Source organism: Pan troglodytes, chromosome 4, assembly GCF_028858775.2.
Source record: "Pan troglodytes isolate AG18354 chromosome 4, NHGRI_mPanTro3-v2.0_pri, whole genome shotgun sequence".
NCBI classification, from domain to species: Eukaryota; Metazoa; Chordata; class Mammalia; order Primates; family Hominidae; genus Pan; species Pan troglodytes.
In genome coordinates this window covers 140,626,796-140,651,708 of record NC_072402.2, presented here as the reverse complement: position 1 = coordinate 140,651,708, position 24,913 = coordinate 140,626,796, and the positions used below count along the sequence as shown (strand labels likewise).

General features: G+C 41.3%; 1 protein-coding gene and 1 long non-coding RNA gene across 29 annotated transcripts in view; one reads left to right on the top strand and one right to left on the bottom strand.

Moving 5' to 3' along the window:
* The window catches only part of ARHGAP26 (Rho GTPase activating protein 26), a 458,375-nt gene that overhangs the window by 293,746 nt on the left and 139,716 nt on the right, over nt 1-24,913 (bottom strand). For all 28 annotated transcript variants that reach the window (XR_008548285.2, XR_010157341.1, XR_010157342.1 and 25 more), the window contains exons 10-11: nt 21,703-21,797; nt 2,836-2,914 (exon numbers count right to left, since the gene is read on the bottom strand). Coding sequence is in view for 19 of the 28 variants with exons in the window: in XM_016953982.2 (XP_016809471.1) it covers nt 2,836-2,914; nt 21,703-21,797 (174 nt within the window). In the remaining 9 variants the exon portion in view is untranslated. The remainder of the gene's footprint in view (nt 1-2,835; nt 2,915-21,702; nt 21,798-24,913) is intronic.
* Nucleotides 8,846-11,881, top strand: LOC134810112 (uncharacterized). The gene is made up of 2 exons (XR_010157352.1): nt 8,846-9,533; nt 9,629-11,881. It is a non-coding gene; the product is annotated as an uncharacterized LOC134810112 (long non-coding RNA).

Below are 24,913 nucleotides of genomic sequence, written 5' to 3'. Positions count from 1 at the left end.
ATGACTGTGTATTAAAAAAGTATGATTTAATGCTAAAACTAAATTTAACATTTAAAAATGAAATGTTGCAAAATCAACTGATTTGGGATTCATTTAGTTTTTCTTTGTTTTTCAACCAACCATCCTAAGGTATTATTGGACAATGAAAGAACAAAAAGAACAGAAACTAAAATTAACCCCCTCCAAAAAAAAAAAATCCACCAACACCAAATAATCCATCAAAGAACAACTGAGATAGAAGTATAAAACAGGAAATAGTTGCCACTATAACAGCTCCCTGAAATAAGGCAACGACACTAACACCGACTAGAGAAAGAGCTAACTAGAGAAATCCAAAGCTCCCACGGGGACAGATTTAACTAATTAGGGAGATGGTGATTAAAGCTGGAGCTGCTAATTGTCTACTGGACATATATCTCTAGTAATGTCCCCTAGAGGCTTTCAGCAATGGGAGACAAAATTAAGCCTAGTATTACTGTCAATTACACAGACATCATTTGTCTATATTTATCTCTCTCTTTAGGAAACTAAAAAGCACACAGAAGTGTGGTTTTCAGTGCAAGCTATATGTTCCTGTGAGGAAATAATTTTATATCATGTTTAGAAACAAAATTATTTTGTGTTTAAACTTGTTTTCATTTGTACATTCTGGAGCAAGAAGATGTTTCTTTCAACAGCACACTTTCCATCTGCAGAGGCCAGATGTTAATCTACAGGAAAACTGAAGTGGTTAGTAAGAAGACCAATTATACACAGACAGAGAACAAATATCTAAGTGGTGGGGAGAGAGGATGGGGAGACTTAAAATGGAATTAATTGGTGAGGCAGTTTTAGAACTCCAGCTTATTGGAGGCAGGGGGAGAGACAGTAGTGGGTTTGGGTTTTTTTGTTGTTGTAATTTGGCTTTTTTTTGCCCATACCAAGAATAGAATGCCATACAGGATTGTTCTTCCTGGGCACTTCCTCCCCTATGAGTTGAAGAATCATTCAAGGGAGTGAGTGAAAGTACTGTAAAAATGAACTGAGAATTCTTAGAAGGCAATTTGAAATTTTATCTCCATTAAAGATGAAAACCAAATATGTCTAGGATTAGACATGGGTCAAATTCTAGCTTTGCCACTAGGATGGAGACTGCCAACTATTCACAGTATCCTTTCTCCTCTTCTTCTTTGAAGTAATAACATGTCCAGGGTCCTGGCAGGGCCCATGACTGCCTATGTACAGCTTAGGTTTCCCAGCCTGCTTTGCAGGTAGATGTGGCTGTACCATTATGTTTGAGCCAATGGAAGTGACGTGTGCATCTTTTGGGTCCTTCGAAATGCTTTCATCCTCATTTTCTGGCTGGAAAATGGCAATGACTGGAGCAATGTGGGAAGCCATGGGCTGAGGATAGCAGAATGACCCTACTAGGCATGGACTCCTCCCTTCTCGGCTCTAAGAGAGAAATACACTTATCTATCTTACATAAGCCACCGTACTTCAGAGTCTCTCTGTTATAGCAACCTAGCCTGTACCCTACTAATACAGCCATTTACTATCTGTGCTACTTGGGGCAAGTTATTTAACCTCCCTAAGCTTCAGTTTACTTATCTATAAAATGGAATCACAGCACTTATTTCATTAAGTGCTAAGAGAAATAAACAGGTTAAGAGATGTAATGTGCTCAATCCTGTGCCTAACATGTAAAAATGTGCTCAACAAATGGTAGATAATGCTAGCAAAAAGAAAGACCTACTTAGGAAGTTTCTTTCAAAGGCCTTTGACATCAAATAGCTATTGTGCCCATAAAGCCTCAAAGGTAGAAATGTGTATCTGGTTTTGAGGGTTCCTATGGGTAACAACGTATTCAGAGATAATCAGAGCTATCTTATATTTTAGCCCAGGAGAAGAATTAAGATTAAACAGTGCTTAATTATAGTTTAGCAAACTGTGCCTAAATCATCAGTTATTTAAATCTTTAAGAGATCTTGCTCTATATTATTAAATGTCATACAATACTAGCTATTTCTTTACGCCTAGTTGACTACGTCCCATGTTTGTATAAAATATGGCTGAGTAGAAAGGTACATAATCTATGTTGCCAGACCACCTCATCAGGGTAAGCTGAGAAAGACACACACAAATCAGCTGGCATTATCCAGCTTGACGCAAAGAGTTCTATAGTCAATGGAGCCCATGGCCTACTTCTTCCTTGCACACATTTCCTCCCTTTGGACAGTACCTGTGTAAGTATCAATTATTGGCCCTCTGGCATTGTAGATTCTTTTTCTCTTTTGTTGGTGGCACATGGTTAGACTGTACTCTTACAATTTCTGCAACCTTGAGATTTGCTGAACACTGGAGTTGAGATCCTTGGAACTAAGATAAGACGACTACAATGATTCCAGGGCTCTTATGGATTTTACACGTCACAAGATGCAGAACAACTACAAGATTACATCACCCAGCTGAGGCCAGCATCGCTGAAATGGCAGCAGGGATCATATTACCAGGCTCACCTCCCTCCATCCATCCTGATAATGTCCCGCTGCTTATAAGAGGAGGTAAGTTACTATGGGAGGCTGAACCAGAAGTCAGTGATAAAAGATGGGAGTTCTGGTGTAATTCTATGCAGAAGCCATGCCTTAGGACAGAGAGGCCAAAGCTCAAGAACTACATCTATACAGAAGCAATATCAATATCCACAAACATAAACCTAGGAATAAAAAACCACCTCTGGTACATTGGTTTCAAGAACCCAAGGCTTTAGAACAGCAGCAAAAATCACTGCACTAAGGAAGCAACAAACAACTCAGGGCCTTCATTCTTGCTCTACTTCCCTGAATTGTTACTTACAGGTTCCCGGCCATCCATGGCTTCCATCCAGAGCCTCCGGTCCTCTTCCGACAAAGCTTGCATGGTGATAACCCCTGGCCTGCAGAGAAAGGAGGGACATGGATATGAAACCAGTGCCACATGTAGAGAGATTGGTGAAGGCAAATCTTAAACATCCACTCAAAAGAGTCAGTGGCTGCTAGGGTTAACAACACAAAGAGGGGCAAAACACTCGGCTTTACTAAGCCACCTTCTACTCTCAGAAAGGACAGCCCAAATTCCTCTCAGTCAGCCCATCTCCCTCAGAGAGGCAGAAACACAGAAGACATGATCCTATTTTACAGGTAAGGGACGTAGAGGAGTTAAGTGATGCCTTTAGACGTTGTTCAATTCCTTGAAATCTTATTCATTTCTAGACCTCAAAACGCTTAACAGAGTATTTTACTCACGGTAGAAATGCAATAAATGTTTGTGGAAGTGAATGGAATTACTGGACTCAAGATAAAAAAAGAGGAGAAAATATCCAACCTGGAGGCATGCTTGTCTCCTAATATCTAGTCCACTGCTTCTAAACTGCTTCAGACATGGAGAAGTTTTATGGTGGTCTTCATCTTGGTAGTTATGATTAAATGTGCACAGTATTTTTTAAAAATGAATACTTAATCATGTCAGGTGCTAAGTGCTTTACATGCATGAGATCATTTCACTCACTGAAATCTGCTTGCTCTCTAAAACTGAGCGCAAGCCCTCCAGAAGACATGCATACAATATCAAATGGGTTTTGTTCAGTTCCCATCACAAATGGTACTCCACAAGAAAAAGAGACTGCGCCATAAAAACGACCTTGGGAGAAGCGGCCGAAAGCCCTCTATGCCCATTAAAGCAGGAGTTCTTCATTTAGGGTGAAAATAGATCCCAGAGTGTCCCCAAACCACCTCCTCCTCTCCCTCAAATGTATGTGGATTTTTCTGTAGAAACAATTCAAATTGTTGTCAGATTCTCAAAGAGAACTGCAACCCTCAAAAAGTTAAGAATTGCTAGTTAAAACCATCCTCTTTAAAGTTTGAGACAGCCTAAAAAGGAGGAAGAGATCCACTGAGCAAGAACTAAAGTCCGATTCCTGTCTGAGTACACAAACACTGCTAATGATCATACAACAACATAGTATTAAAACCACACAGGCTGAGCAACACCCTGAGCAGCACAAGCCTGGGCCCCATAAGCACCCAAGCCTGGTCATTCTCACCCACCCATCATCTCTGCTTCTGGCTTATAGCTATAGTTCCAACGAATATGCTAAACCTATTTGTGTTTAACATAATTTAAAAGTCACATTTGATTCTTTTCATTAACCATTCCTCGACATCCCCTTAAAAATTTAGAGCCTTGGGCATGTAAATACAGACAGGTTGAGGATACAAGGGGCATGGGGTAGGGGTGTGAATGTGTGAGGGTGTAAATGTGTGTGGGTCGGGAGAGACAGAGGGAAAGCACGCAAACGAGCAAGAGAAGGGAGTGAGAAAACAAGCAAGAGACAGAAAGGGGAGTGGGGGTGTATGTGGGTGGGAGGCGTGGGCAGCTAGATGGGTGGGCGTGTTGATGATGGTGGAACACTGATCCCAAGAGGATGGTCATTCCCATGAAGGTCACACTGGGACTGGCACCATAATACAAAGATGACTCAGAAGATGGAATAACTCTTCTCTCCATGAGCACCTTCCAGGACTCTCCCTCCTCTTCTCAGAAATTCTCATTCTCAGACCCAACCAAGTGCCCACTTCCCACCATCAGCCCATTCAGTGTGCCAGACTCAGTGGGTATCTGCAGACAGCTGACAGTGGTGGCTCCACAGAACTGACCCTGTGGCTTGAGGGCACAATGAACTGATTCCACCCTTCCACCTTTCTCTAAAGACCAAGTACGACGTCTTAATAGCTTTGAAACAAAAAGCCTCTGCAGCTACTGTCTATTGCAGAACTCTCAAGTCCCCGGTTTTGGGTCTTTGAGTGTTGCTGTAGGTGCTGCTCCTGTACCACCTGCTTCAGAATCAGACATTCCCTTAACATGGAGATTCCAGCCCAACCCCACTCTACTCAATCTGAACTGGGCTGTGCCTGGGAACTTGGATTTTAAGCAACTCCCCAGGTGATCTTGATGCAGAGTTAAGTTTGAGGCCCACACCCTGGGCTGTCCACTCCATCCCCACTCTTTTCCTTCCTGTTCCCCCTGCCCTAGAGAGCAAAGTTACCCTCCTTTCTGCAGTGAGGTCAAGGAGCCAACATGTCTCTAGTTCGTTTCCTGCTAGTGGCTCACCAGCAAACAGTGAGATCACAAGAGCTGTCTACATACCAAGGTCTCAGGGGCTCACATATATTACATCAACTTCATGGCACACAGTGTGAGATTTCCACCCCGAGCCACAGAGGAAGTTCGACAACCTCAGAGGCTGTGAAGGGTGGGCCACTTGGCCTTGGTAACCAGGAAAGTCAACAGGATTTGTTTTCATTCCAAGAAGAAATATCAAAATACAAGTTCTTTTCCACATGTGGTCTTGTTCCCTTTTGCAGGGGAAGTTGGGTAGGGGACGGATTCACATGTCTTGCATGTGAATTTCCAAGAACCAAGATAAAAAGGGTGAACTATCTTTATTCTGGAGTAAAACAATAACTTTCTTTCCATATTTACCTTCCTTATGTCCCTACTAACAACTATCCCTCAAAACAAAATAAAACAAGCAAAACCCTCAACGACCCTCCACTTTCCATGTCAGTTCCTATACAATAACATACTTTGAGACCTTCTCTTACAGGATGTCAATTTAATTCATGTTTGAAATGCATGTGGTTCTTCATAGCAAAAAATGGGCAGGGCAGGGGAGACAGAGAAGAGAGAGATTAAAAGTAGGAGGATAGGCTGGGCGCAGTGACTAACATCAATCCCAGCACTCTGGGAGGCCGAGGTGGGCGGACCACGAGGTCAAGAGATCCAGACAATCCTGGCCAACATAGTGAAACCCTGTCTCTACTAAAAAATACAAAAATTAGCTGGGCGTGGTAGCACACGCCTGTAGTCCCAGCTACTCGGGAGGCTGACGCAGGAAAATCGCTTGAACCCTGGAGGCGGAGGCTGCAGTGAGCCAAGATCATGCCACTGCACTCCAGCCCGGCGACAGAGTGAGACTCCGTCTCAAAATAAAAAAAGAAGGAGGATAATATGGAATGAGGAAGGGAACATATAAAACAATGAAAGAGAAATGGAGTAAATATCAGAGCTCTTTTTACCTCTACAAAGAATTGTGAGCCTATTAGACCCTCTACAATAAAAGAACAGTAATAATTATAACCCAGCAGTATATGCCAGTTGCTGTGCTAAGCACTATATATAAATTAATTCACCCAATCTTCACAGCTACATCATGAGAAAAGTATATTCTTATTATTCCCCTTTAGCAGATGAGAAAACCAAGGCTCAGAGAGGTTAAGTATCTTGTCCACAATCACAGAGCTGGCAAGATAATAGAGCCAGGATGTGAACACAGGCATTCCAACCCTTAACTCTTGTGCACAATGCCATGGCAAATGTGATGGCACCGCAGCCCCCAGAGAGCTCACGCTGACCACCCAAGTCCTCTGGTGTCAAAATCAGCCATGCACTTCTGCAAACACCTTAGTGAGCTCCTGCACGGGATTAAATGAGATAGAATGATAAAAAGCTCTGTAAAAACCTAAAGTGCTTCATAAATATGAGGGCTTACAACGCTACTCTAGGCAACGAGCTAATCCAAAACAAGAATTCAATAGCGTCCAGAATAACTGGGGCTTACTTTCTATAGAAAGTGGTTCTCCATGTTTTATCTGTCTTAAAATACTCAAGAGATGGAAAGGCAATGAGTTTAAAAAAAAAAAAAAAAACACACACACACACAAAAAAAGTCCTAATCATAAAGAAAAAATATTGAAAAATTGGACTTCACCAAAATGAAGAACTTACACTCATCAAAAGATGAATTTAATTACTTAATTACTTTTATTTAAAAAATTAAAAGTCAAACCAGAGTGAGAGAAGATATCTGTAATATCTATCTCCTGCAAGAATCATATCCAGAATATGTAAAGAATGCCTACATGTAAGTAAGAAAAAATGAACCACCCAATACAATAAATACTTGAATAAGCACTTCATAAAAGAGGACATCCAAATGGCCAATAAGGCTGAGAAATAGAGCCCAAACTGATTACTTATGAGGGAAATGTGATTAAAACCACAATGAGATATAACAAGTACCCTCCTGAATAGAGGGCATTAGAAGGCCACCAATAACCAATACTGGCAAAAAATGTAGAGTAACTGGGACTCTCATACATTGCTGGTGGGAGAATAAGTTGATGGAACTACTTTGGCAATATCTGCTAGAACTAAACATACACCTGCCCTATGACCTAGCAATTCTACCTCTACATATATACTCAAGAGAAATGAGTGCATATGTCCACCAAAAGATGCATTCAGGAATACCTGCAGTTTTATTTAGAATAGCCAAAAATTGCAAAAACAACAACAAATAAATATCCATTGATAAATGGATACACTGTTGTATATTTGAACAATGGCATACCATACAACAATTTTTTTAAAAAAAGAGTCAACTACTGCTAAATGAAACAACACGAATGAATCTCAGAGACATAATGATGAGGGAAAGAGACCAGACACAAAAGATTATGTGACTGTGTGACTCCATTTCTATGATGTTCAAATACTTGCAAAACTCATCTATGGCAACAGAAGTCAGAAGAGTGATTTTTTTTTTTTTTGAAAAGAGATATGGGCAGTGACTGAGAAGGGGCACAAGGGTATCTCCTGGAGTGACAGAAACATTCTATATCTTCATCTGGGTGGTTACACAGTTGTGTGTGTATAACAAGTTATTAAAATACAGACTTTGGAGTCATGTATTTTACTGTGATTACACCTCAGTAAAAATCGTTTTAAATACCCAAGAGCTATGACTTCTCATCAATAACTTAGGCTCACTAGTTATCCTGATTCTAGTGCTTCCTAGATGTATAACCACGGCAGACTAGCAACTGAACTATTCTGTGCTACTCTTATTACCTATGTTTTAAACAACAGTAGCATAGAGCAGTTCAATTACTTGTCTCCCAGCGTTACCAGGATTACACCTCAGGGCATGCTGGGAAGGTTATATGAGAAGTGTATGCGGCATTTCAAAGTGTCAGGCACACGATGAATGCTCCAAAAATTAGTTGTAATCACAGGGGCAGGTAGAGGTGGGGTGAGCAGGAACAGGATGGTAAGTATGGGGTAAGGTTAAAATTACGGCTGCAGAAGGGCAGGTGTGTATAGTTTCAAAGGGAAAAGAAACAACCCACAGGTGCTAATGACATGTGTGATTCCCACTCCCAACACACTCATACACAGCACTGAAATTCATGCCTCTACCACAAAGCACACAGGGCTGAGGGCTGAAGGGACACACCTGCACTGACATAATGGCCATTTCCTTTTTCCTCCTGAGTAACGCAACAAAGTGGCCTACCACTCCCTTTTAAAATTAACATCTGATAACTAATAAGAACAGAGAAGGGGTCTTTGGCAAATTCTAAAAAATCTGCCAAGGAGCTCCCTCCACCCGCCAGATGAGAGAAGGAGCAAATGACTTAAAAATCCTCTGTAGAGCTCAACCCTAAGAATCCACTTAAAATACAGCACTTCCTTTTCACTCTGAATATGTCCTTAGTGCTATATCTGCTTAAGAATCTGGATCTGCTTAAGAATCTGGATCTGCTTAAGAATCATGAATGAGGATCTGGAATTTTCTCTAAGCTGGCACCTCACCTCTCACACTGCAGGAGCCATGGAGAAAACAGCTCTCCATCTATTACAGGGCAAGTTGCTACCCAACACCATATCTCCTCCAACCCTGGCCCCTAAAAACAGCCCATGGAAAGCAGTATATGGTTTAGCAACACATTCAGGATCCTGGGACCACTGGCTATACCAACTCATAGCCTGCTCACCAGCCAAGAGCAAACAGAATCACAACCAGCCCCAATTCCAGGGTTACTCGACAGCTTTCCTACGCTAATCTTATTCCTGAATCTGAGTCAACAATAGTGATCTCAGTGGTTTGGCAATTTACCCACTTCCTATTGGACAAGGAAAAGCTATTACTAACTCCACCCCACTGAAACAAAAACACTCAGAATTTAACAGTACCGTTCTTTCTAAATCAACCTCCAAAGATCTAGAATTTATTCATTCATAAGACTATAAATCTTCTGTTGGCAAGAGTTCATTCCCCAGCTTCCATCCACACTACTGTATATTTAAGGGTCAAATTCAAAGTAGAAGAGCTGAGGCACCCACAGGAACACACAATCTCAAAGCCTGTGTCTGAAACCTGCCCCTTATGCTTATTTAGGAGACAAAGGGGAATGATAAGGAATGGAGCATGAGCTGCCATCCACTTGCAAGAAGGGTTTTGCAAGCGCCAGGGAGGGGAAGTGGTCCTTTGTTTCTAAAGTGCTACTGGGAAAATGAATTCCTAACAGTTCCTGGACAATGCAATGGTTCGGGTTCAGAAGAGCTTCATTTACACAAAGATATGGCCAAAGCCACATAGAATAATCTTGGAGAATGACACCTTTTCCATGTCTGTTTATGAGATTACAGACCCAAATGTCTACGGAGACTCGGTAAGTAAGAAAAATTAGGGAAACTGGATACGAAATTCTTTAATCCAAGGAAAATAGACTTGGTCTTATGTTGCTCTTGGTTTTTTCTTTTGCAGTTTTACTTTCAGATAGAAACAAAGAACAAAGAATTATCTCCCCTCTGTGGGAAAAACAACAGTGCAAGTGCAAAGCAAAAAAGCTGTCACTCGTCTTCATGGGGGAGGTGGGCAACAGGGCATGGTGGGGACTGTGGCAGAACAGAGAGCACACACCCCACCTAAAGGAAATATCTGTCATTCAGCTCAACTGGTAGCTGGCATGTGGGAAGGCATGATCAGCAGTTAAAGATTTTTTCAGTTTTAAACTGTTGCCTCAAACACTATTCAAGCCAAACCAAGCATGTCTGTGGACCACCAGTTTGCAACTTCTGTTGTCTGTGTCTTCCTCTGAATCTATCTGAGCTTCACCCTAGGTCATCATTACATGTTATAAAGTCATCCATCTCATGCATTAAGACCAACAATGAAGGATGCCTGTCTATATTCTTGATTCACCTTACAGTCAAACTCAGGAGAGTATCTCCAGGTCATCCACAAAGGAGGAACTTGGGCTACTTCCCTTTTTCTTCCAATACTCAAGGACACAGTGCCATCACTGGAAGGCAATGGTAATCTACTATTTGGAGACAGAACATATGAATCTGCACTACTATGCGTGCTCTGATGTAATAAACCATTGAGGTCCTTCTGCAAGACCTTTGTGCATGGAAAGAATTAATAATATGCCATGATAATCTGGGTGTGGTACAGGTGAGAGACAGAGGAAGTAAGAAACCAGAAGATGCTGCAACTGGCAGCCCCCAAACCACAGGTAGATTTACTGAGTGTTTATTATGTGCTAACCACTGTGCTAAGGACTTTACTTGTATTATCATTCATTCTTCACAATAACTGTATGAAGTAGACACTACCATTATTTCTTTTTTTAAAAGTGAAAAGACTGAGACTCACATAAATTACTTGCATAATGTCACACCACTAGTAAGTGCCAAAGCCTGCACTTGAACCCAGGTGTGCCTGAATCTAAAGCAAAGCCCATGCTTTAATGACAATGTTGTACTGCCCCCCTGTGCATGTAGCATACATGTCCTGGGATCCAGAAAGACCAGCATCTTAAGGAGAAGAAGAAAGGAAGGAAGGAGGCAGGGAGGGAAGGAGAGTTGGAAAGAGGAGGGAGGGAGGAAGCAAGGGTCAACCCTCTAAGAAGGTTTTGGAAGTAGCTTCTAATCAATTATTTAGAAAGGATCTGATCCTCTCAGCACTTTGGGATGCCGAGGCGGGTGGATCGCGAGGTCAGGAGATCGAGACCATCCTGGCTAACACGGTGAAACCCCGTCTCTACTAAAAATACAAAAAAATTAGCCAGGTGCGGTGGCAGGCGCCTGTAGTCCCAGCTACTTGGGAGGCTGAGGCAGGAGAACGGCATGAACCCGGGGGGCGGAGCTTGCAGTGAGCGGAGATTGCGCCACGGCACTCCAGCCTGGGTGACAGAGCAGGATTCCGTATCAAAAAAAAAAAAAAAAAAAAAAGGATCTGATCCTAATAAATGAATGAATCATAACCTATTAAAGCCTGCAACCTTGGTATTTTTAGAGGAATGTTCCTAAAATAATTAGGATCATAGCAATAATAATAGTCTAAAAAGTAGGTATCACCAACCACATCAGATAAGCTCTTACATTTTTATGAGAGACTGAAGTCGTAAAACATCGGGAAGCCCAAAGACATCTTTGGCATATTAAATTGCATGGCTCTTAAATGCAACAGATATTGACTGAGTTCCTATTATGTGCCAGTCATCATGCTAGGTATCAGGGACATAGAAGCAAGCAAATGTTAACACACTGCACAAGGACAAGGCATTATTCACTGATGGGATGAGTGAGACTCAAGGAGAATGCAAATACCTGTTACTACTATTGATAACAAACTATGAAAATATAGCTTCTGTTTCATGTATTTTTTTTTTCATTTTTACTATTCTATCTCACAATCAACAGAAATGTACATAAGTGGAATGTACTGGTTGAACTGTTTCTTCTATCCAGAATTACATAATAGCTCATTTTTGGTTTTGATTTTAAAAAGACAAACTCATTTTATATTTAGAAATTGGTAAATAAACTGGTATATCCAACCAATAAAACTCCATATTTCACCAGGCAGACTAAAGAGTAAAAATAGGGTTGCCTCAATCACCATCCCAATCAAGTCCATTAACCACCATACCCCATTCTTTGTTAAACCAGAATCAAACAGCAAACAGGCATGCTCTCATTTAATTAAAAGAAAAAAAAAAAAAAAACTCCATGACAAGTTCAAACTACATGAATTCTAAGATTCCAAGAACTTCTCCACTAACTTATTTTACAGAACAGCCAAAAAGCAATTCAGAAACTATGGTATCGTCTCCCAACTCAAGTCATGGAAGTCAGAGTCATATAACACCCTCTGAGGAAGGAAAACTCCATTTCCTGCCTGAAATGTCATGGCATTGAGACCAGCACTCTAATCCAACCAGCAGGAAGGCAAAATAAAATATTATTTCAAACAAGGGGTGAGAAGGGGAGGGAGGGGAAGTTTGAAACCAGGAAAAATGGATTCATGTGTTGCAAAAGATAAAGGCACGTTGCACCAGGAGGGAAAAGTAGGACTGCCAGGTTCTCAGCACACATAGGACAGTGAAATCACTCATCTTTTCTGCACCATCCTAAATAAGCCATTCCTAAAGCAAAGGGCCTGGCACTTTAGTTCAAAGAGCCAGGTAAAGGGTAATGTTTAAACAGAGGCCCAACTAACTGAGCATGTTTGTTTTTGCAAGAAAGTGGGTATGAATGATTTGTGATGAAAGGGTGGGAGGAAGGAATTTCTAGAGAATGAATGAGTCATTTAGGATACTCTTCTTCCTTTAAGGAATAATACTCTCATGATTATTTTTTTCTACAGAAAACACACACACATACACACACTCTTCTGTCAATGTATACAAGGTGTATATAGGACAGCTGATTTTCAACTGGACCTTCTAATAGTTACTAATACATACACAAAACTGCCATCTAGAGGTTGAATGTTGAAACAAAGTCTGTTACATAAGATGATCCTTTTTGGAAAACACATAATCTCAGTCACACAATTTCACAAAAACACACAAATGCATACACACACACCTCTTACCAAGCTAGAAGAAACAATATTATTTTAATTTAAAATTAATACAGTTTTTTCTTGAGGCCATAAATTGGAAAGAGAGGGCATAAAACTTTATCTTTATTTGAAGCATGTATCAATAACAGGTTATCACATACACAGTTTGAAAATGGAATCTTACCCTAGCAGGCCCTTTGCACATATAACCTGAATGCACCTGTATTTCCTCTCAGCTTATAGATAACTTGAAAACTCATGACACTACAGGAAAAGGAGCACCATTAAGACAAAAAGCAGGCTCACAGGAATATCCACCAAAGCTAAGGTTCACCATCACAACAATAAAGTCCCAGGTTTTAGGGTATAGAAAAAAATTCAACAGCCATGTTTTCAGACATAGGACTCCATCAGAGGGGAATATTAGTGTGTTCCACCTTCAGAAAAAATCCTGCAATGTAGTGATAATTCACCCCATCTTACAGATGTGGTTAAACCACTTACCCAGAGTCACACAGCTAGTAAGGAACAGATCCCAAATTCAAATTTAGGAATGCTCTTATCTTTTTTACCTGCATCATGCAGCCTGCCATACAAACATATTTGAAATGAGGGTGCTGAGGGTTCCAGTAGATTCTTCAGATCTTTCAAAAATCTTTCTGGCCTCCACTATTCTGACTTTCACCAATCTTCAATTTTCCTGGGTCTCTTCCCTAACAGTACACAAATGCAGGTTACGTGGGCACCTGCTACAATTTTAGTTTAAATAGCAACTAACTTGATTAAGCTCCTCTAGTCTCTTACACAATAGTTTACCATGGCCTCAAAGAAAATAATTAATCCATGTCAAAATTATGTCACCATAAAAAATAAAATTGAACAGCCATATGCACATATTACTGTATTAAAAGCTGCATAAAATGTTTTTCTGCCTCTGGAAGCAAATCACCTGAGACAGATATTTAGAATTGAACAGGTATATAAAACATACCTAATTAAACACCTAACCAACCAATACAAAGAAAAGCTTATTACTGTGCAAATGCAGGTTACCTGGGAAGAAGAAGAATAGAGTTGACAGTGGATGTGAAATGCTAGGTTGGGACTAGATCAGAGGAGAGCTACTGCCCTTTACCTATTCATGGAAAGCTTGCAAAACAAGGACTTTGGAATTGGTATGAAAGAAAATCAGATGAGGTCTGTTAAGAAAGTCCTATAGATTTGTAAACTTTATATCTCCACTGCCAGTAGTCTCTAGCATGTAGTAATGCTCAATAAAATAAGGAAGGAAGGAGGGAGGGAATGAATTCAGCGTATTCCAGTCATGCCATCGTCCCCTGTAAGAATGGAAGGGTAAAGTCCTCTTGTTTGTTACTTTCCCCCCAGTATTCTGGCCCTCCAGGTTTGCTGGAACACTCAACATCCTGGTGTTTATACCTTCGCTGCTTGAATATATATGAGCATTCCAAACTCAAAGGTAAGCTCCATGAAGACAAGTTTATTCTTGCCTTATCCCTTATTACAACTCCAGCACTAAATATCCTTGCCATCTCTAAGAAGCTATCCTTGCTGCCCACCTCTAGAGAGTACCAATGCTGGGAAAGGGGCACTTAACACACAGCATTTTCAAATGTATGGACATTGGTGAGAGTCAGCTAACCCCAGAAAAAAGTAATCATTTCCCTTCCCCAGTGTAAACACTGCCCCTCAAGAGACTTTATTGATTCAGGGAATCAGAAAAAGTTTTATTATTTTTCACATGGTTTACTAGGCCCTCCTGGAAAACACTTGAGAGAAAATATCCACGTGTCACTTACATCTGTGAGAAATTTCTTAAAAATAAACAAATCCAGGGATGCTGGCAAATGACTAGTACCATGATTCTTTAGCCTAAACAAATATTTTCCCTATATTTGCTCATGAATTTCCTTAAGACACTGCATGACGGAGTTAATTATTCAAAGTGACAGAACACAGACATGAGCAAGTACTACCGATTCACATCCTGCTACCACTAATGGCTGCTTTGAAATCATGTCCCATTTTTTAACCCAGAAATTTTACACTAAATCCTCTCAAAGAGTTGACACATTTTGTAATGATCAATCTAGTCTTTATTCAATTAACCAATATAAATTATAAACCTTCAAATGCTTGGTGCTATGGCAAAGTAATACAAAAGCACCCAAGAATGCTGCTTCATTAAAGAATAAAAAAAGTGATTTTTATTTTATTTTACTGAGATGGAGTCTCCCTCTGTCACCCAGGCTGGAGTGTGGTGGCGTGATCTCAGCTCACTGCAACCTCCATCTCCTGGGTTCAAGCAAATTCTTCTGCCTCAGCCTCCTGAATAGCTGGAATTACAGGTGCCCACCACCATGCTCGGCTAATTTTTTTCCATATTTTTAGTAAAGACAGGGTCTTGCCATGTTGGCCAGGCTGGTCTTGAACTCCTGAGCTCAAATGATCCACTTGCCTCGGCCTCCCAAAATGCTGGGATTACAGGCATGAGTCATCACGCTAGGCCAAAAAAGGGTGATTTTTAAAAAGCTAATGAAAGCTTAGGCTATCATCATGTAAAAAAATAAAAGAAAAGAAAGGAAGAAGGTAATTTATGTGAATGGGCTGCTTTGTGAAGTGGGGTTCCTTGGCAATGGGATTGTTCAAGCAGTAGGTGTTGAGTTATCCATTTAAAGGCTGCTGGGTGCATGAGTGCTGCTTCACTGAGAAAGGCCCTCCCTATTCAACACTGTGTTCGTTTCCTGGGGCTGCCGTAACAAAGTGCCACAAACTGGCTGGCTTAATCAACAGAAATTTATTGCTTCACAGGTCTAGAGGCTAAAAGTTCAAGATCAAGTGTTCCTCCTGAGGTCTGTGAGGAAGAATCTGCTCCATGCCTCTCCTCTAGCTTCTGGTGCTCTGCTGCCAACCTTTGGTGTTCATTGGCTTGTAGGTGCATCACCTCGACTTCTGCCTTCATGTTAACACGGTATCTTCTCGTGTACATGTCCATCTCTGGGTCCAAATTTCCCCTTTTTACAAGGACAATGGTAATATCGCATTAAGGCCCACCCTAATGACCTCATTTTAACTTGATTATCTCTGTCAAGTAATCTCCAAATAAGGCAACATTTTCAGATATTAGGGATTAGGACTTCAGCATATGATTTTGGCAGGGACACAATTTAATCTATAACTAGTATCTGCTAGGAAATTTTTAAAAATTATCCTTTGGAGCATGTTGTGGCCATACCACACAACTACTACAAGTTACATTTATTTAAAGCCATATCATATTATTAATGCTAAAGTCTTTAAACTGAATTTCAAAAGAAATCAGAAGGAACCTTCAAAGAATCATTATATTGATTGGACTGACATGATACCTTGATCCAAGCAAGTTTTCGGTTTGAGATTGAAGAAATACAAAGAATTTCTACTAACTTTAGCTTTTCGATGTTAGGAACAATGAAATCTTTTTGAGGGAAAGCAGAGATATGAAGAGCTAATATTAGTCTGTGAAACATTTGCTCCATGTAATCCTAGGGTCCTCAGTAGTTCAGGTTTGAACATCCCCGCCCCCCAAAACTAGTTCTGAAAAAAAGGAAGGCACTAGAGAAAAGAAATTAGAGGAGATGTGGCCTCTGAAATCATGTAGAAGCCAATACAAAAGGGTGTGGACACAGAGATGAGAGTATAGGTCTACTTTTTAGATATCAAAGGTAAAACAACTTAGATATATAAGAATTAAAAGTAGATTTCTAGAAATGTATTTGGTTTTAAAAAGGATCCTCGGCCGGGCACGGTGGCTCACGCCTGTAATCCCAGCACTTTGGGAGGCCGAGGCAGGCGGATCACCTGAGGTCAGGAGATTGATACCAGCCTGGCCAACATGGTGAAACCCCATCTCTACTACAAATAGAAAAATTAGCCAGACGGGGTGGTGCACGCCTGTGGTCCCAGCTACTCAGGAGGATGAGGTAGGAGAATCGCTTGAACCCGGGAGGCAGATGGTGCAGTGAGCCAAGATCACACCACTGCACTCCAGCCTGGGTGACAGAGCAAGACTCTGTCTCAAAAATAAAATAAATAAAATAAAATAAAAAATAAAATAAAATAAAATGGATCCTTGACACATAAAGTTCAAGAACCATAGATCTAAATCCCATTGACCTGGATTAACACTTAATTTGATTTTCAGTTCATTCATTGGTCAAAGAACGGCAACAGTTTTCTGTAGGACTTACGTGTCTGGGATTTGAGGATTAACAAACTGACAGCAATGTATTGTGATACAATGAAAACAATTAGCTGACAAATGATACTACTGCTAGGATATCTCCTACTCATGCTAGCTGTCTTGGATTAAAAAAAAAAAAAAGAGTGTCACCTTAAAAATAAAAGGTGGAGCTAGGGACAGTGACAGTGGTGTACCTATCTTCTCAACTACTTGAGAGCTGAGGTGGGAAGATTGCTTGAGCCCAGGAGTTCAACTCCAGCCTAGGCAACATGAGGAGACCCCACTTACCTCTAAACAAATAAATAAAAGATGGAAGAAAAGGTGTACAGAAACCAAAAAACCATTCATGGAACACCTATTCAGTGCCATGTGCCTGTCACTGTGCTCTATCTGCATTGCCTCTTTTAATTTAGTCACGGGAGGACTTTCTGAAGGTCACAGAGGAGTAGATGTAAGAAGAGAGGCAAGTTTGCTGCTTCAGTTCATTGTACTTTATATTGTACAGTTTCATTGTAGTTTACAATGCCAAATGCAACTGACAGGGTGCCAGAAGGCAACAGTTGCCAAATGCAACTGAGAGCACTTCCCAGATTTCACAGCCTGAAAACTGGACACTGCGGTGTCTCTGAAATGCAACCACCAACAGCTCTGAGCTCATCACTGGAAAATGTTTCTAAAATATCTGAAGTTTAGGCCAGGTATGGTGGCTCACGCCTGTAATCCCAGCACTTTGAGAGGCCGAGGCAGGTGGATCACCTGAGGTCAGTAGTTCAAGACCAGCCTGGTCAACACGGCGAAACCGCATCTCTACTAAAAATACAAAATTAGCTGGGCATGGTGGTGCATGCCTGTAATCCCAGCTGCTCATGAGGCTGAGGCAGGAGAATTGCTTGAACCCAGGAGGCAGAGGTTGCAGTGAGCTGAGATCGTGCCACTGCACTCCGGCCTGGGCAACAGAGCAAGACTCCATCTGAAAAAAAAAAAAAAAAAAAAAAATTCCAAAGTCTTGAGGCACCAATGTGCCCTGGAACAGGCTCCTGAGAACCTCAGTTCAAATCCCACCTTAGCCCTGAGTAAACGGCCTCACCACCCTACACTGCAGATTCCTCAGCAGTATGGGAATAATGGAGGACCTACCCCCCTGGGTTGTAGTGAGGATGACATAACACAAGGATGAAAGTGTTCAGCTTATAGGAAATGCTCTGATACTACCAGTTGCCTCACTCCTCCTCCATTTTCACATCCTTTAAAAAGGCAGGGGTTTTACTGCGGTCGTTGTTTTTGCCTTTTGCCTGGTCAAGTAATCTGTCTCAGAGACTAGAAATCACCTTTCCTAGTAGTTACATTCTCCTCCTCCATACAGGTAACCATTCAGCTCCTTAGTAGAGGAGCCTGAAATTTTTTTTGTTTCGTTTTGCTGTAGTTGCTTGTTGTGATTTTTCAAATTAGGAAAATGTTTTCATGTGTTCTGATGAAACTGTATTGTGAAACACGTTGTATTTAACATACCAAGTAGTAGTAAGAATAAAGGACAACTAAAAAGCTTGAAAATATGGATTTCAGGGTCTCAGTCCCAGAAAGTCGAACTGTGTGGGTGTGGGACAAGCACCAGGAATCTGTAACTGAGTGCACGTGGTTTTCACCACAGTAAAATATGTTGATGTACGGTAATCAACTCACAATACTGACCTCCTAGGATATCACCTCCTAAAGGCTACAGCTTTTGTTACAAAATAACATGATATATCAGCATTAAGTATAAAGGATAAATGTATTCAATCTTAAAAATCCACAATATCCCATATTCTAAGTCACATACTTCCCACTTCAACATGTATTTGTATCTTGATAGAATAAAACATTTCTAGTCACTACATAAATGTTTGTGTATTCTCCAGTTAACATACTCCAGGAGTACCTTGAACCCTTATGCGATTAAATATAACCATCCCCTCTTTCACTTCCACATTTCCTAGGTGCTAAACTTGCATTTTGATCCTCTGCCTCTCTGGTCCAGCAGGTGGAGCTGGGGAACCTGTGGAAGGCAGGACAGCAGGGCATCTAGCAGCAATCGCCTCCTCGCTAAAGGACATTGGTGAAAAAGGAAAGTACAGGAGTCTTCGAGAGAAAAGGATTCTGGGCAGAGTTCCCAGGGATGCAGCTACCCAGCGCATGAAAATGCCTTTTCCTTCTCTACCCGGGCTCCCTTCTAAACATTGAGGGAAAAAAAACAGAAAGGCACTGGGGTCAAAAAAGGAGAAAGGAGGAAAATCCTGCCGTATTGTAACCTAATCTTTGGGATCTATATAGAAAACTGAGAGGAGGTGTTTCCTAGGACGGTCTACTTACCTCCAGTTCATTAAGAGGAGATTCAGGCCAGGCGTGGTGGCTCATGCCTGTAATCCCAGCACTTTGGGAGGCCAAGGTGGGTGGATCACTTGAGGTCAGGAGTTCAGGACCAGCCTAGCCAACACAGTGAAATTCCGTCTCCACTAAAAATACAAAAAATTAGCCGGACATGGTGGCGAGTGCCTGTAGTCCCAGCTACTCGGTAGGCTGAGGCAAGAGAATCACTTGAACCTGGGAGGCAGAGGTTGCAGTGAGCCGAGATCATGCTACTGCACTCCAGCCTGGGTGACAGAGCAAGACTCCATCTCAAAAAAGGAAAAAAAAAAAAAAAAAAGAGGAGATTCAGCCCCCTCAACTGAACCATGACTGAAATCTCTCCACGCCATGCAGAGGGAACCAGGGACAGAAACTCAGGAGCAATCGACTCGCAAGCCCACTCAGTATGCTGAATGTGACACATTCGCTCTTTGCTTATGATTGGGACATGCACAGCTGTTGTGGGAGTCATAAAGGAGGGAAGGTGCTAGGAAGTGCTGGCAAGGGTGGAAATAAGATGGAGGTGCCACAGTGAGCTTTAATCGCCTAAAAAGCCACTCTCCACAACTTCTCGGGAAACTTCTGAAGATGAAAACACAAAAATAATTCAGCTTCAGACAGCAAATTTGGGCTTGTTTTCAATCTGACAGAGAGCTGCAACACAAAGCATGCCCTCTTCAAAGCAGCTCTGCAGCAGACGGTTATCTCTAGGAACTGTGCATTTGATGAGCATCACAGGTGGCTGTACTTCCATGCAAACAGACCTTCTGAACCTCCTTCAAGGATGCCAATAATATGAATTCCCTTCAATCACATGCTTAGAAAAGAGAAGGGAGATGCTTAAAGCACCAAGGTTTAGGTTTTGTTTAAAACCAGTAATAACAAAATTTGGTTTGGGGAAGGCTGTTTGCAATTCCCCTTTGCTACCCCAATTCAACCTATCCTCCGACCCCACACCCATGCTATTCTTCTTTACCTTCCCCTCTCACACCTCTACACACAGTAAAGGATATGTACCTCTCTGTGTTCAGAAGTGAAATACCAAGTCTGAGGAGCACGCAGGATAAGCTATTAGCAAAAAAGAGTAACAGCTAATACTTGTTGAGCACTTATTATCTGCCCCTCTGCCAAGCATTTTACATGCATTATTTCCTTGAATCCTTATAACCATCCTGGGAACTTCATTTTCCAGGTGAGAAAATCAAGGTTCCGAAAGATTAAATAATTTGCTCAAAGTCACATGGCTACTAAGCAGCAAAGTCAAAATTTGAACCCAGGTTGTCTGGCTTGACAGCCAAAGATGTAATGACTAAATTGCTTAAGAGATGCAGTTAGTTTCCACGAATTTCTGATAAAGGCTAAGAGGGCACGCTGTCTCCATGGGAGGCCTAACAGCCTCCAGCAGCCCCAGCAGCCTGCAGTGCAGAGTAGACACCTGCCAGAAGAAGGCAGTGCAACCCCAGGCAGTACTCAGTCTCAGGATGCCATAGAGCCAGGGAAAGGTGGCCACAGATGAACTTCCCAGGGAGGGGTGAGTACTGGCTTGATGAAATGGTATAATGTTTTTTTAATAAAAGGAAGAGATTAAATGGCATTATACGGAGTATCATGCTGAGATTTAAGGATCTTGGTGCTAGCATTCCTGATCTTGAACAGGCAGCTCAAATAAGCTTAACACGTGGGTTTCATTGAAAAAATTAACCTGTTGCCAAGTAAAGTGTCTCAAAGAATTGGAATGTTGTCAAACTAGCTTAACACCACGAAATGGTACAACTTAATGAGAGACTCTATAAATCTCGAGGAATACAACACACGGCTCTCTCTCCAAAAAATTGTAATTTCACAAGTGGTTTGGTGTCTTTCCTGGGCACGCACACACATTGGTAGGTGAAATGTAACTAAAAGCTGTTTTTTTATTTGAGAAAAATTTCTTCCATTTCAATGCCTTTCGAATCATTATACTAACTTTTTCAGTTAAAAAAAAATTCAAATAGCTGATACAATCATGCTAAATAGTTTTCTTTAAAAGTCTACTACTCAATCTCCTGGAGATATAACACACATTTCTGAGCATGAAAGCACTAATATTAAAGTAAAACAAAACCAAGCCAGTGATTCAGTGCTGAACCCAAAAGATAGGGAGGTTCTAACGATTCTCGCAAATCAGCAATAGCCTGGATCCAGCACCCTGGACATAGATGAATGGATGGAGAAGGAAAGGAAGGAGGGAGGGGGAGAAGGAAAGGAAGGAGGGAGGGGGAGAAGGGAAAAAAAGCAGAAAAGGTTTGACTGGAAAGAAAAAGTAAGATATAGAAATTCAGCTCTATTTGCTCCTGAGAAAAGCATGCCAGCTACTCACCTGTCTACTGCTTCCACATCAAAGCAAAACCTCTTCTCAATGGAGTCTGTTTTCCGCCGTGTGCAGGATTTGAGGGTAACTGATTCATCTTCTCCCTAGTGGGAACACACAGACTATCAAGACGAGGCCAGAATGGGAGCTCTACTCCTCCCAGGACATACATGACATGAAAACAGGAGCAATCATTTCATCTTCTCAAATCTGAGTGCTCATGACCATGGGCAGTGGAAGGGTGACTATAAACCTTTCCAGGACAAAGCCTCATGCAGCTTACATTCATATACCATGTTAGACTTGGACCCAAACATCTTTAGTACGGGTGGATCATGATGGCACCGCATCAGTCCATGGTAGATAAACGAGTGTTGACATTGTTTTAATTTGCAGGTTTGATAAGAGTAGAAGAAGATGGTCTCCTCCTAACTCTGAGCTTCTATGATCTTGGGTTGGTCATCACTTCTCCAAAAAAATCTTCCTGGACCAGAACAAATATCCCCAGAACATGTTCACAAAGCACCATGTACCTCTCCCTCCATCACAGCACTGACCATAGCTGAAACTGCGCATTGATATAGGTGATGAATACAATAATGTCTCTCTCTCCATTAGACCACAGGACCCTGAGAACAGAGACTGGGTCAAATTTTGCTTACTTTTGTCTCCTGGGCCCAACTGGATCCTAGAAAAGAGTAGCTCCTCAATAAATACATTTTAACAACTTTACTGACATATGATTAAGGTATAAGCTGTACATGTTGAACTGTACAACTTATAGATTTTGATGTCATATACATCCATGAAACCAACACCACAACCAAGCCAGCAAACAATTCCATCATCCCCAAAAGTTTCCTTGTATCCCCTGGCAATCCATCCCTCCTCCTAGTACATCCCCAAGCAATCGCTGAATCTGCTTTCTGTCACTATAGATTAGTTTGCATAGTCTATAATTTTATATAAATGGAACTACACAGTATGTGCTCTTTTTGTCTGGCTTTTTTCACTTAACGTAATTGCTTTGCTATTCATCCATATTGTTGTGCATATCAAGGGCTTATTTCTTTTTATTGTTGAGTAGTATTCCATTGTTCAACTGAATGTGACAATTTCATCTCATAGCACTAGTTTATTGCCCAGAAACACAGAAGTTGCTGTCCCTGATTTCTTCTTACTGTCACTTAGGAATTTGTTAGGGTTTCTGTTTCTCCTGCCTCTGTCAATCTTTTTTATCTAAACTAACAGGGGAAATTAGCAAGCTTGCCCAGTTTGTTGAAATAACAGAAAGTGTGGCTACATAAGGTAAAATTTAACCACCCACTAATATCAGAAGAGCAAACAAAACACAGAAGGCCTAGGAGGAGACAGTTTATATTCACAGGCCTTACACCTATTGTCTTCCACTGAATAGCAAAGATTAATTTCTCAGACAGAACTGCTCTTTCTCTAGTCTGTAAAATATCTGAGTGCAAACACCCAAACATAAGAGATTCTGACTTTGCTGATGTCTAACTATAAATCTGATTTAATGGCTATGGACCAGCTTCCACTTTGAAAGATTACATGAGGTGTCCCAGAGAAATGGGAGGGAATAGGGATATATAAAGGATCACCAAATACATGCAGAAAGAGGAGGAAGATTAATATTCTGTTCCAAGGATGACCATACCATATCAGCAAAAATCTATAAAGATGGTCTGTTCAACTACTGATTGCTTTAAAAAGTGGGGGACGTGGATATCACTTAAACAAGTAAATGAAAAGTTATAACCATGACAAATTCTGTTTTTAAAAAGCCAAAGTTAAGGAGATCTGACCTGGTCAGGAAGGTTAGGAAAAGCTTTCTTGAGCTGAAACTGAAAGAATTCATAGGAAATAAAATAAGGAGGAGGGAATGGAGCAGGTGGACAGGCCCTGGGGTCAGGGTCCACATAGGCTTGGAGAAACAGCAGGGCAGCTGGTGTGGCTAGAAGCCCAGAGTGAGGGAAAGTAGAAAGAAGAAGACTTTGAGGAGTGACAGAGGCAAGACCATGTAGGATTCTCGTTTGTATCCTGAGAGCAGCAGGAAAATAAAGAAGGGTTTCAATCAAAAGAAGGGATAGGATCGGTTTTGGGCTACTCCAGATCTGCAGAGGTGCCTCAGGTCAGAGTGTAGGATGCAGGGAAATTCTTCCGTCACACACAGGGTCTGGTCTCCAGGAGGATGTGGCAAATCTGCTCACAACTCCAGATCTGAAGCTGTGAGAACAGTGGGTACTTTTAAAGGAAAATAATCCAAATGAAAAGGACAGTGAGGGAACCTAACAGGTGGAGAAAGAGCATGTTAGGAAAAGAAAACACCCAATTATCTAGGTTAAAAGATATTTATGTTATCTATTTATCTATGTTCTATCTACCTCTAGCTCCTAGGAGAGCGCTGTTCAAACATGTATGCAGGCCAAACATAGTAGAAAACACTGGTAATCCCAGTACTTTGGAGGCCAAGGTGACCAGGAGTTTGAGGCCAGCCTGGGCAACATAGTGAGACTCATCTCTATTTCTTCTTTTTTTCTTTTTTTGAGATGGAGTCTCGCACTGTCGCCCAGGCTGGAATGCAATGGCGCCATCTTGGCTCACTGTAACGTCCACCTCCCAGGCTCAAGCGATTCTCCTGCCTCAGCCTCCCAAGTAGCTGGGATTACAGGCATGCGCCACTGCACCCGGCTAATTTTTGTATTTTCATTAGAGATGGGGTTTCACCATGTTTCCCAGGCTGGTCTTGAACTCCTGACCTCAGGTGATCCACCTGCCTCAGCCTCCCAAGTGCTGGGATTAACAGGCGTGAGCCACCACATCCAGCCTCGGTCTCTATTTTTAAAAAATATATACAACAACATCACATGATTCCTCCACACAATCGAGAAGACATCACCTCTAGACAGCCAGTCCTCATATTTCCTTCACCCTAAAGCTGAGGAAATAGTGATGTCATGGGAAGTATAATGAGTTCAGAATCAGGAGATTCAGACTGTGGAAAGAGGGTTTGAGCACCAGCTCTGTAACTTGTTAAATGACCTTAGAAATCATACTCTCTCCTAACCTCAATGTCCTCCTTTGTAAAAGGAGGAAAACTGGATCAAACAGGGTAATATAAATAAAAGGTTGCAGAAAAATATAAAACATAATTTAAATGTAAGGAATTACTAGGAAAATTAACTCTTATAATATCAAGGTC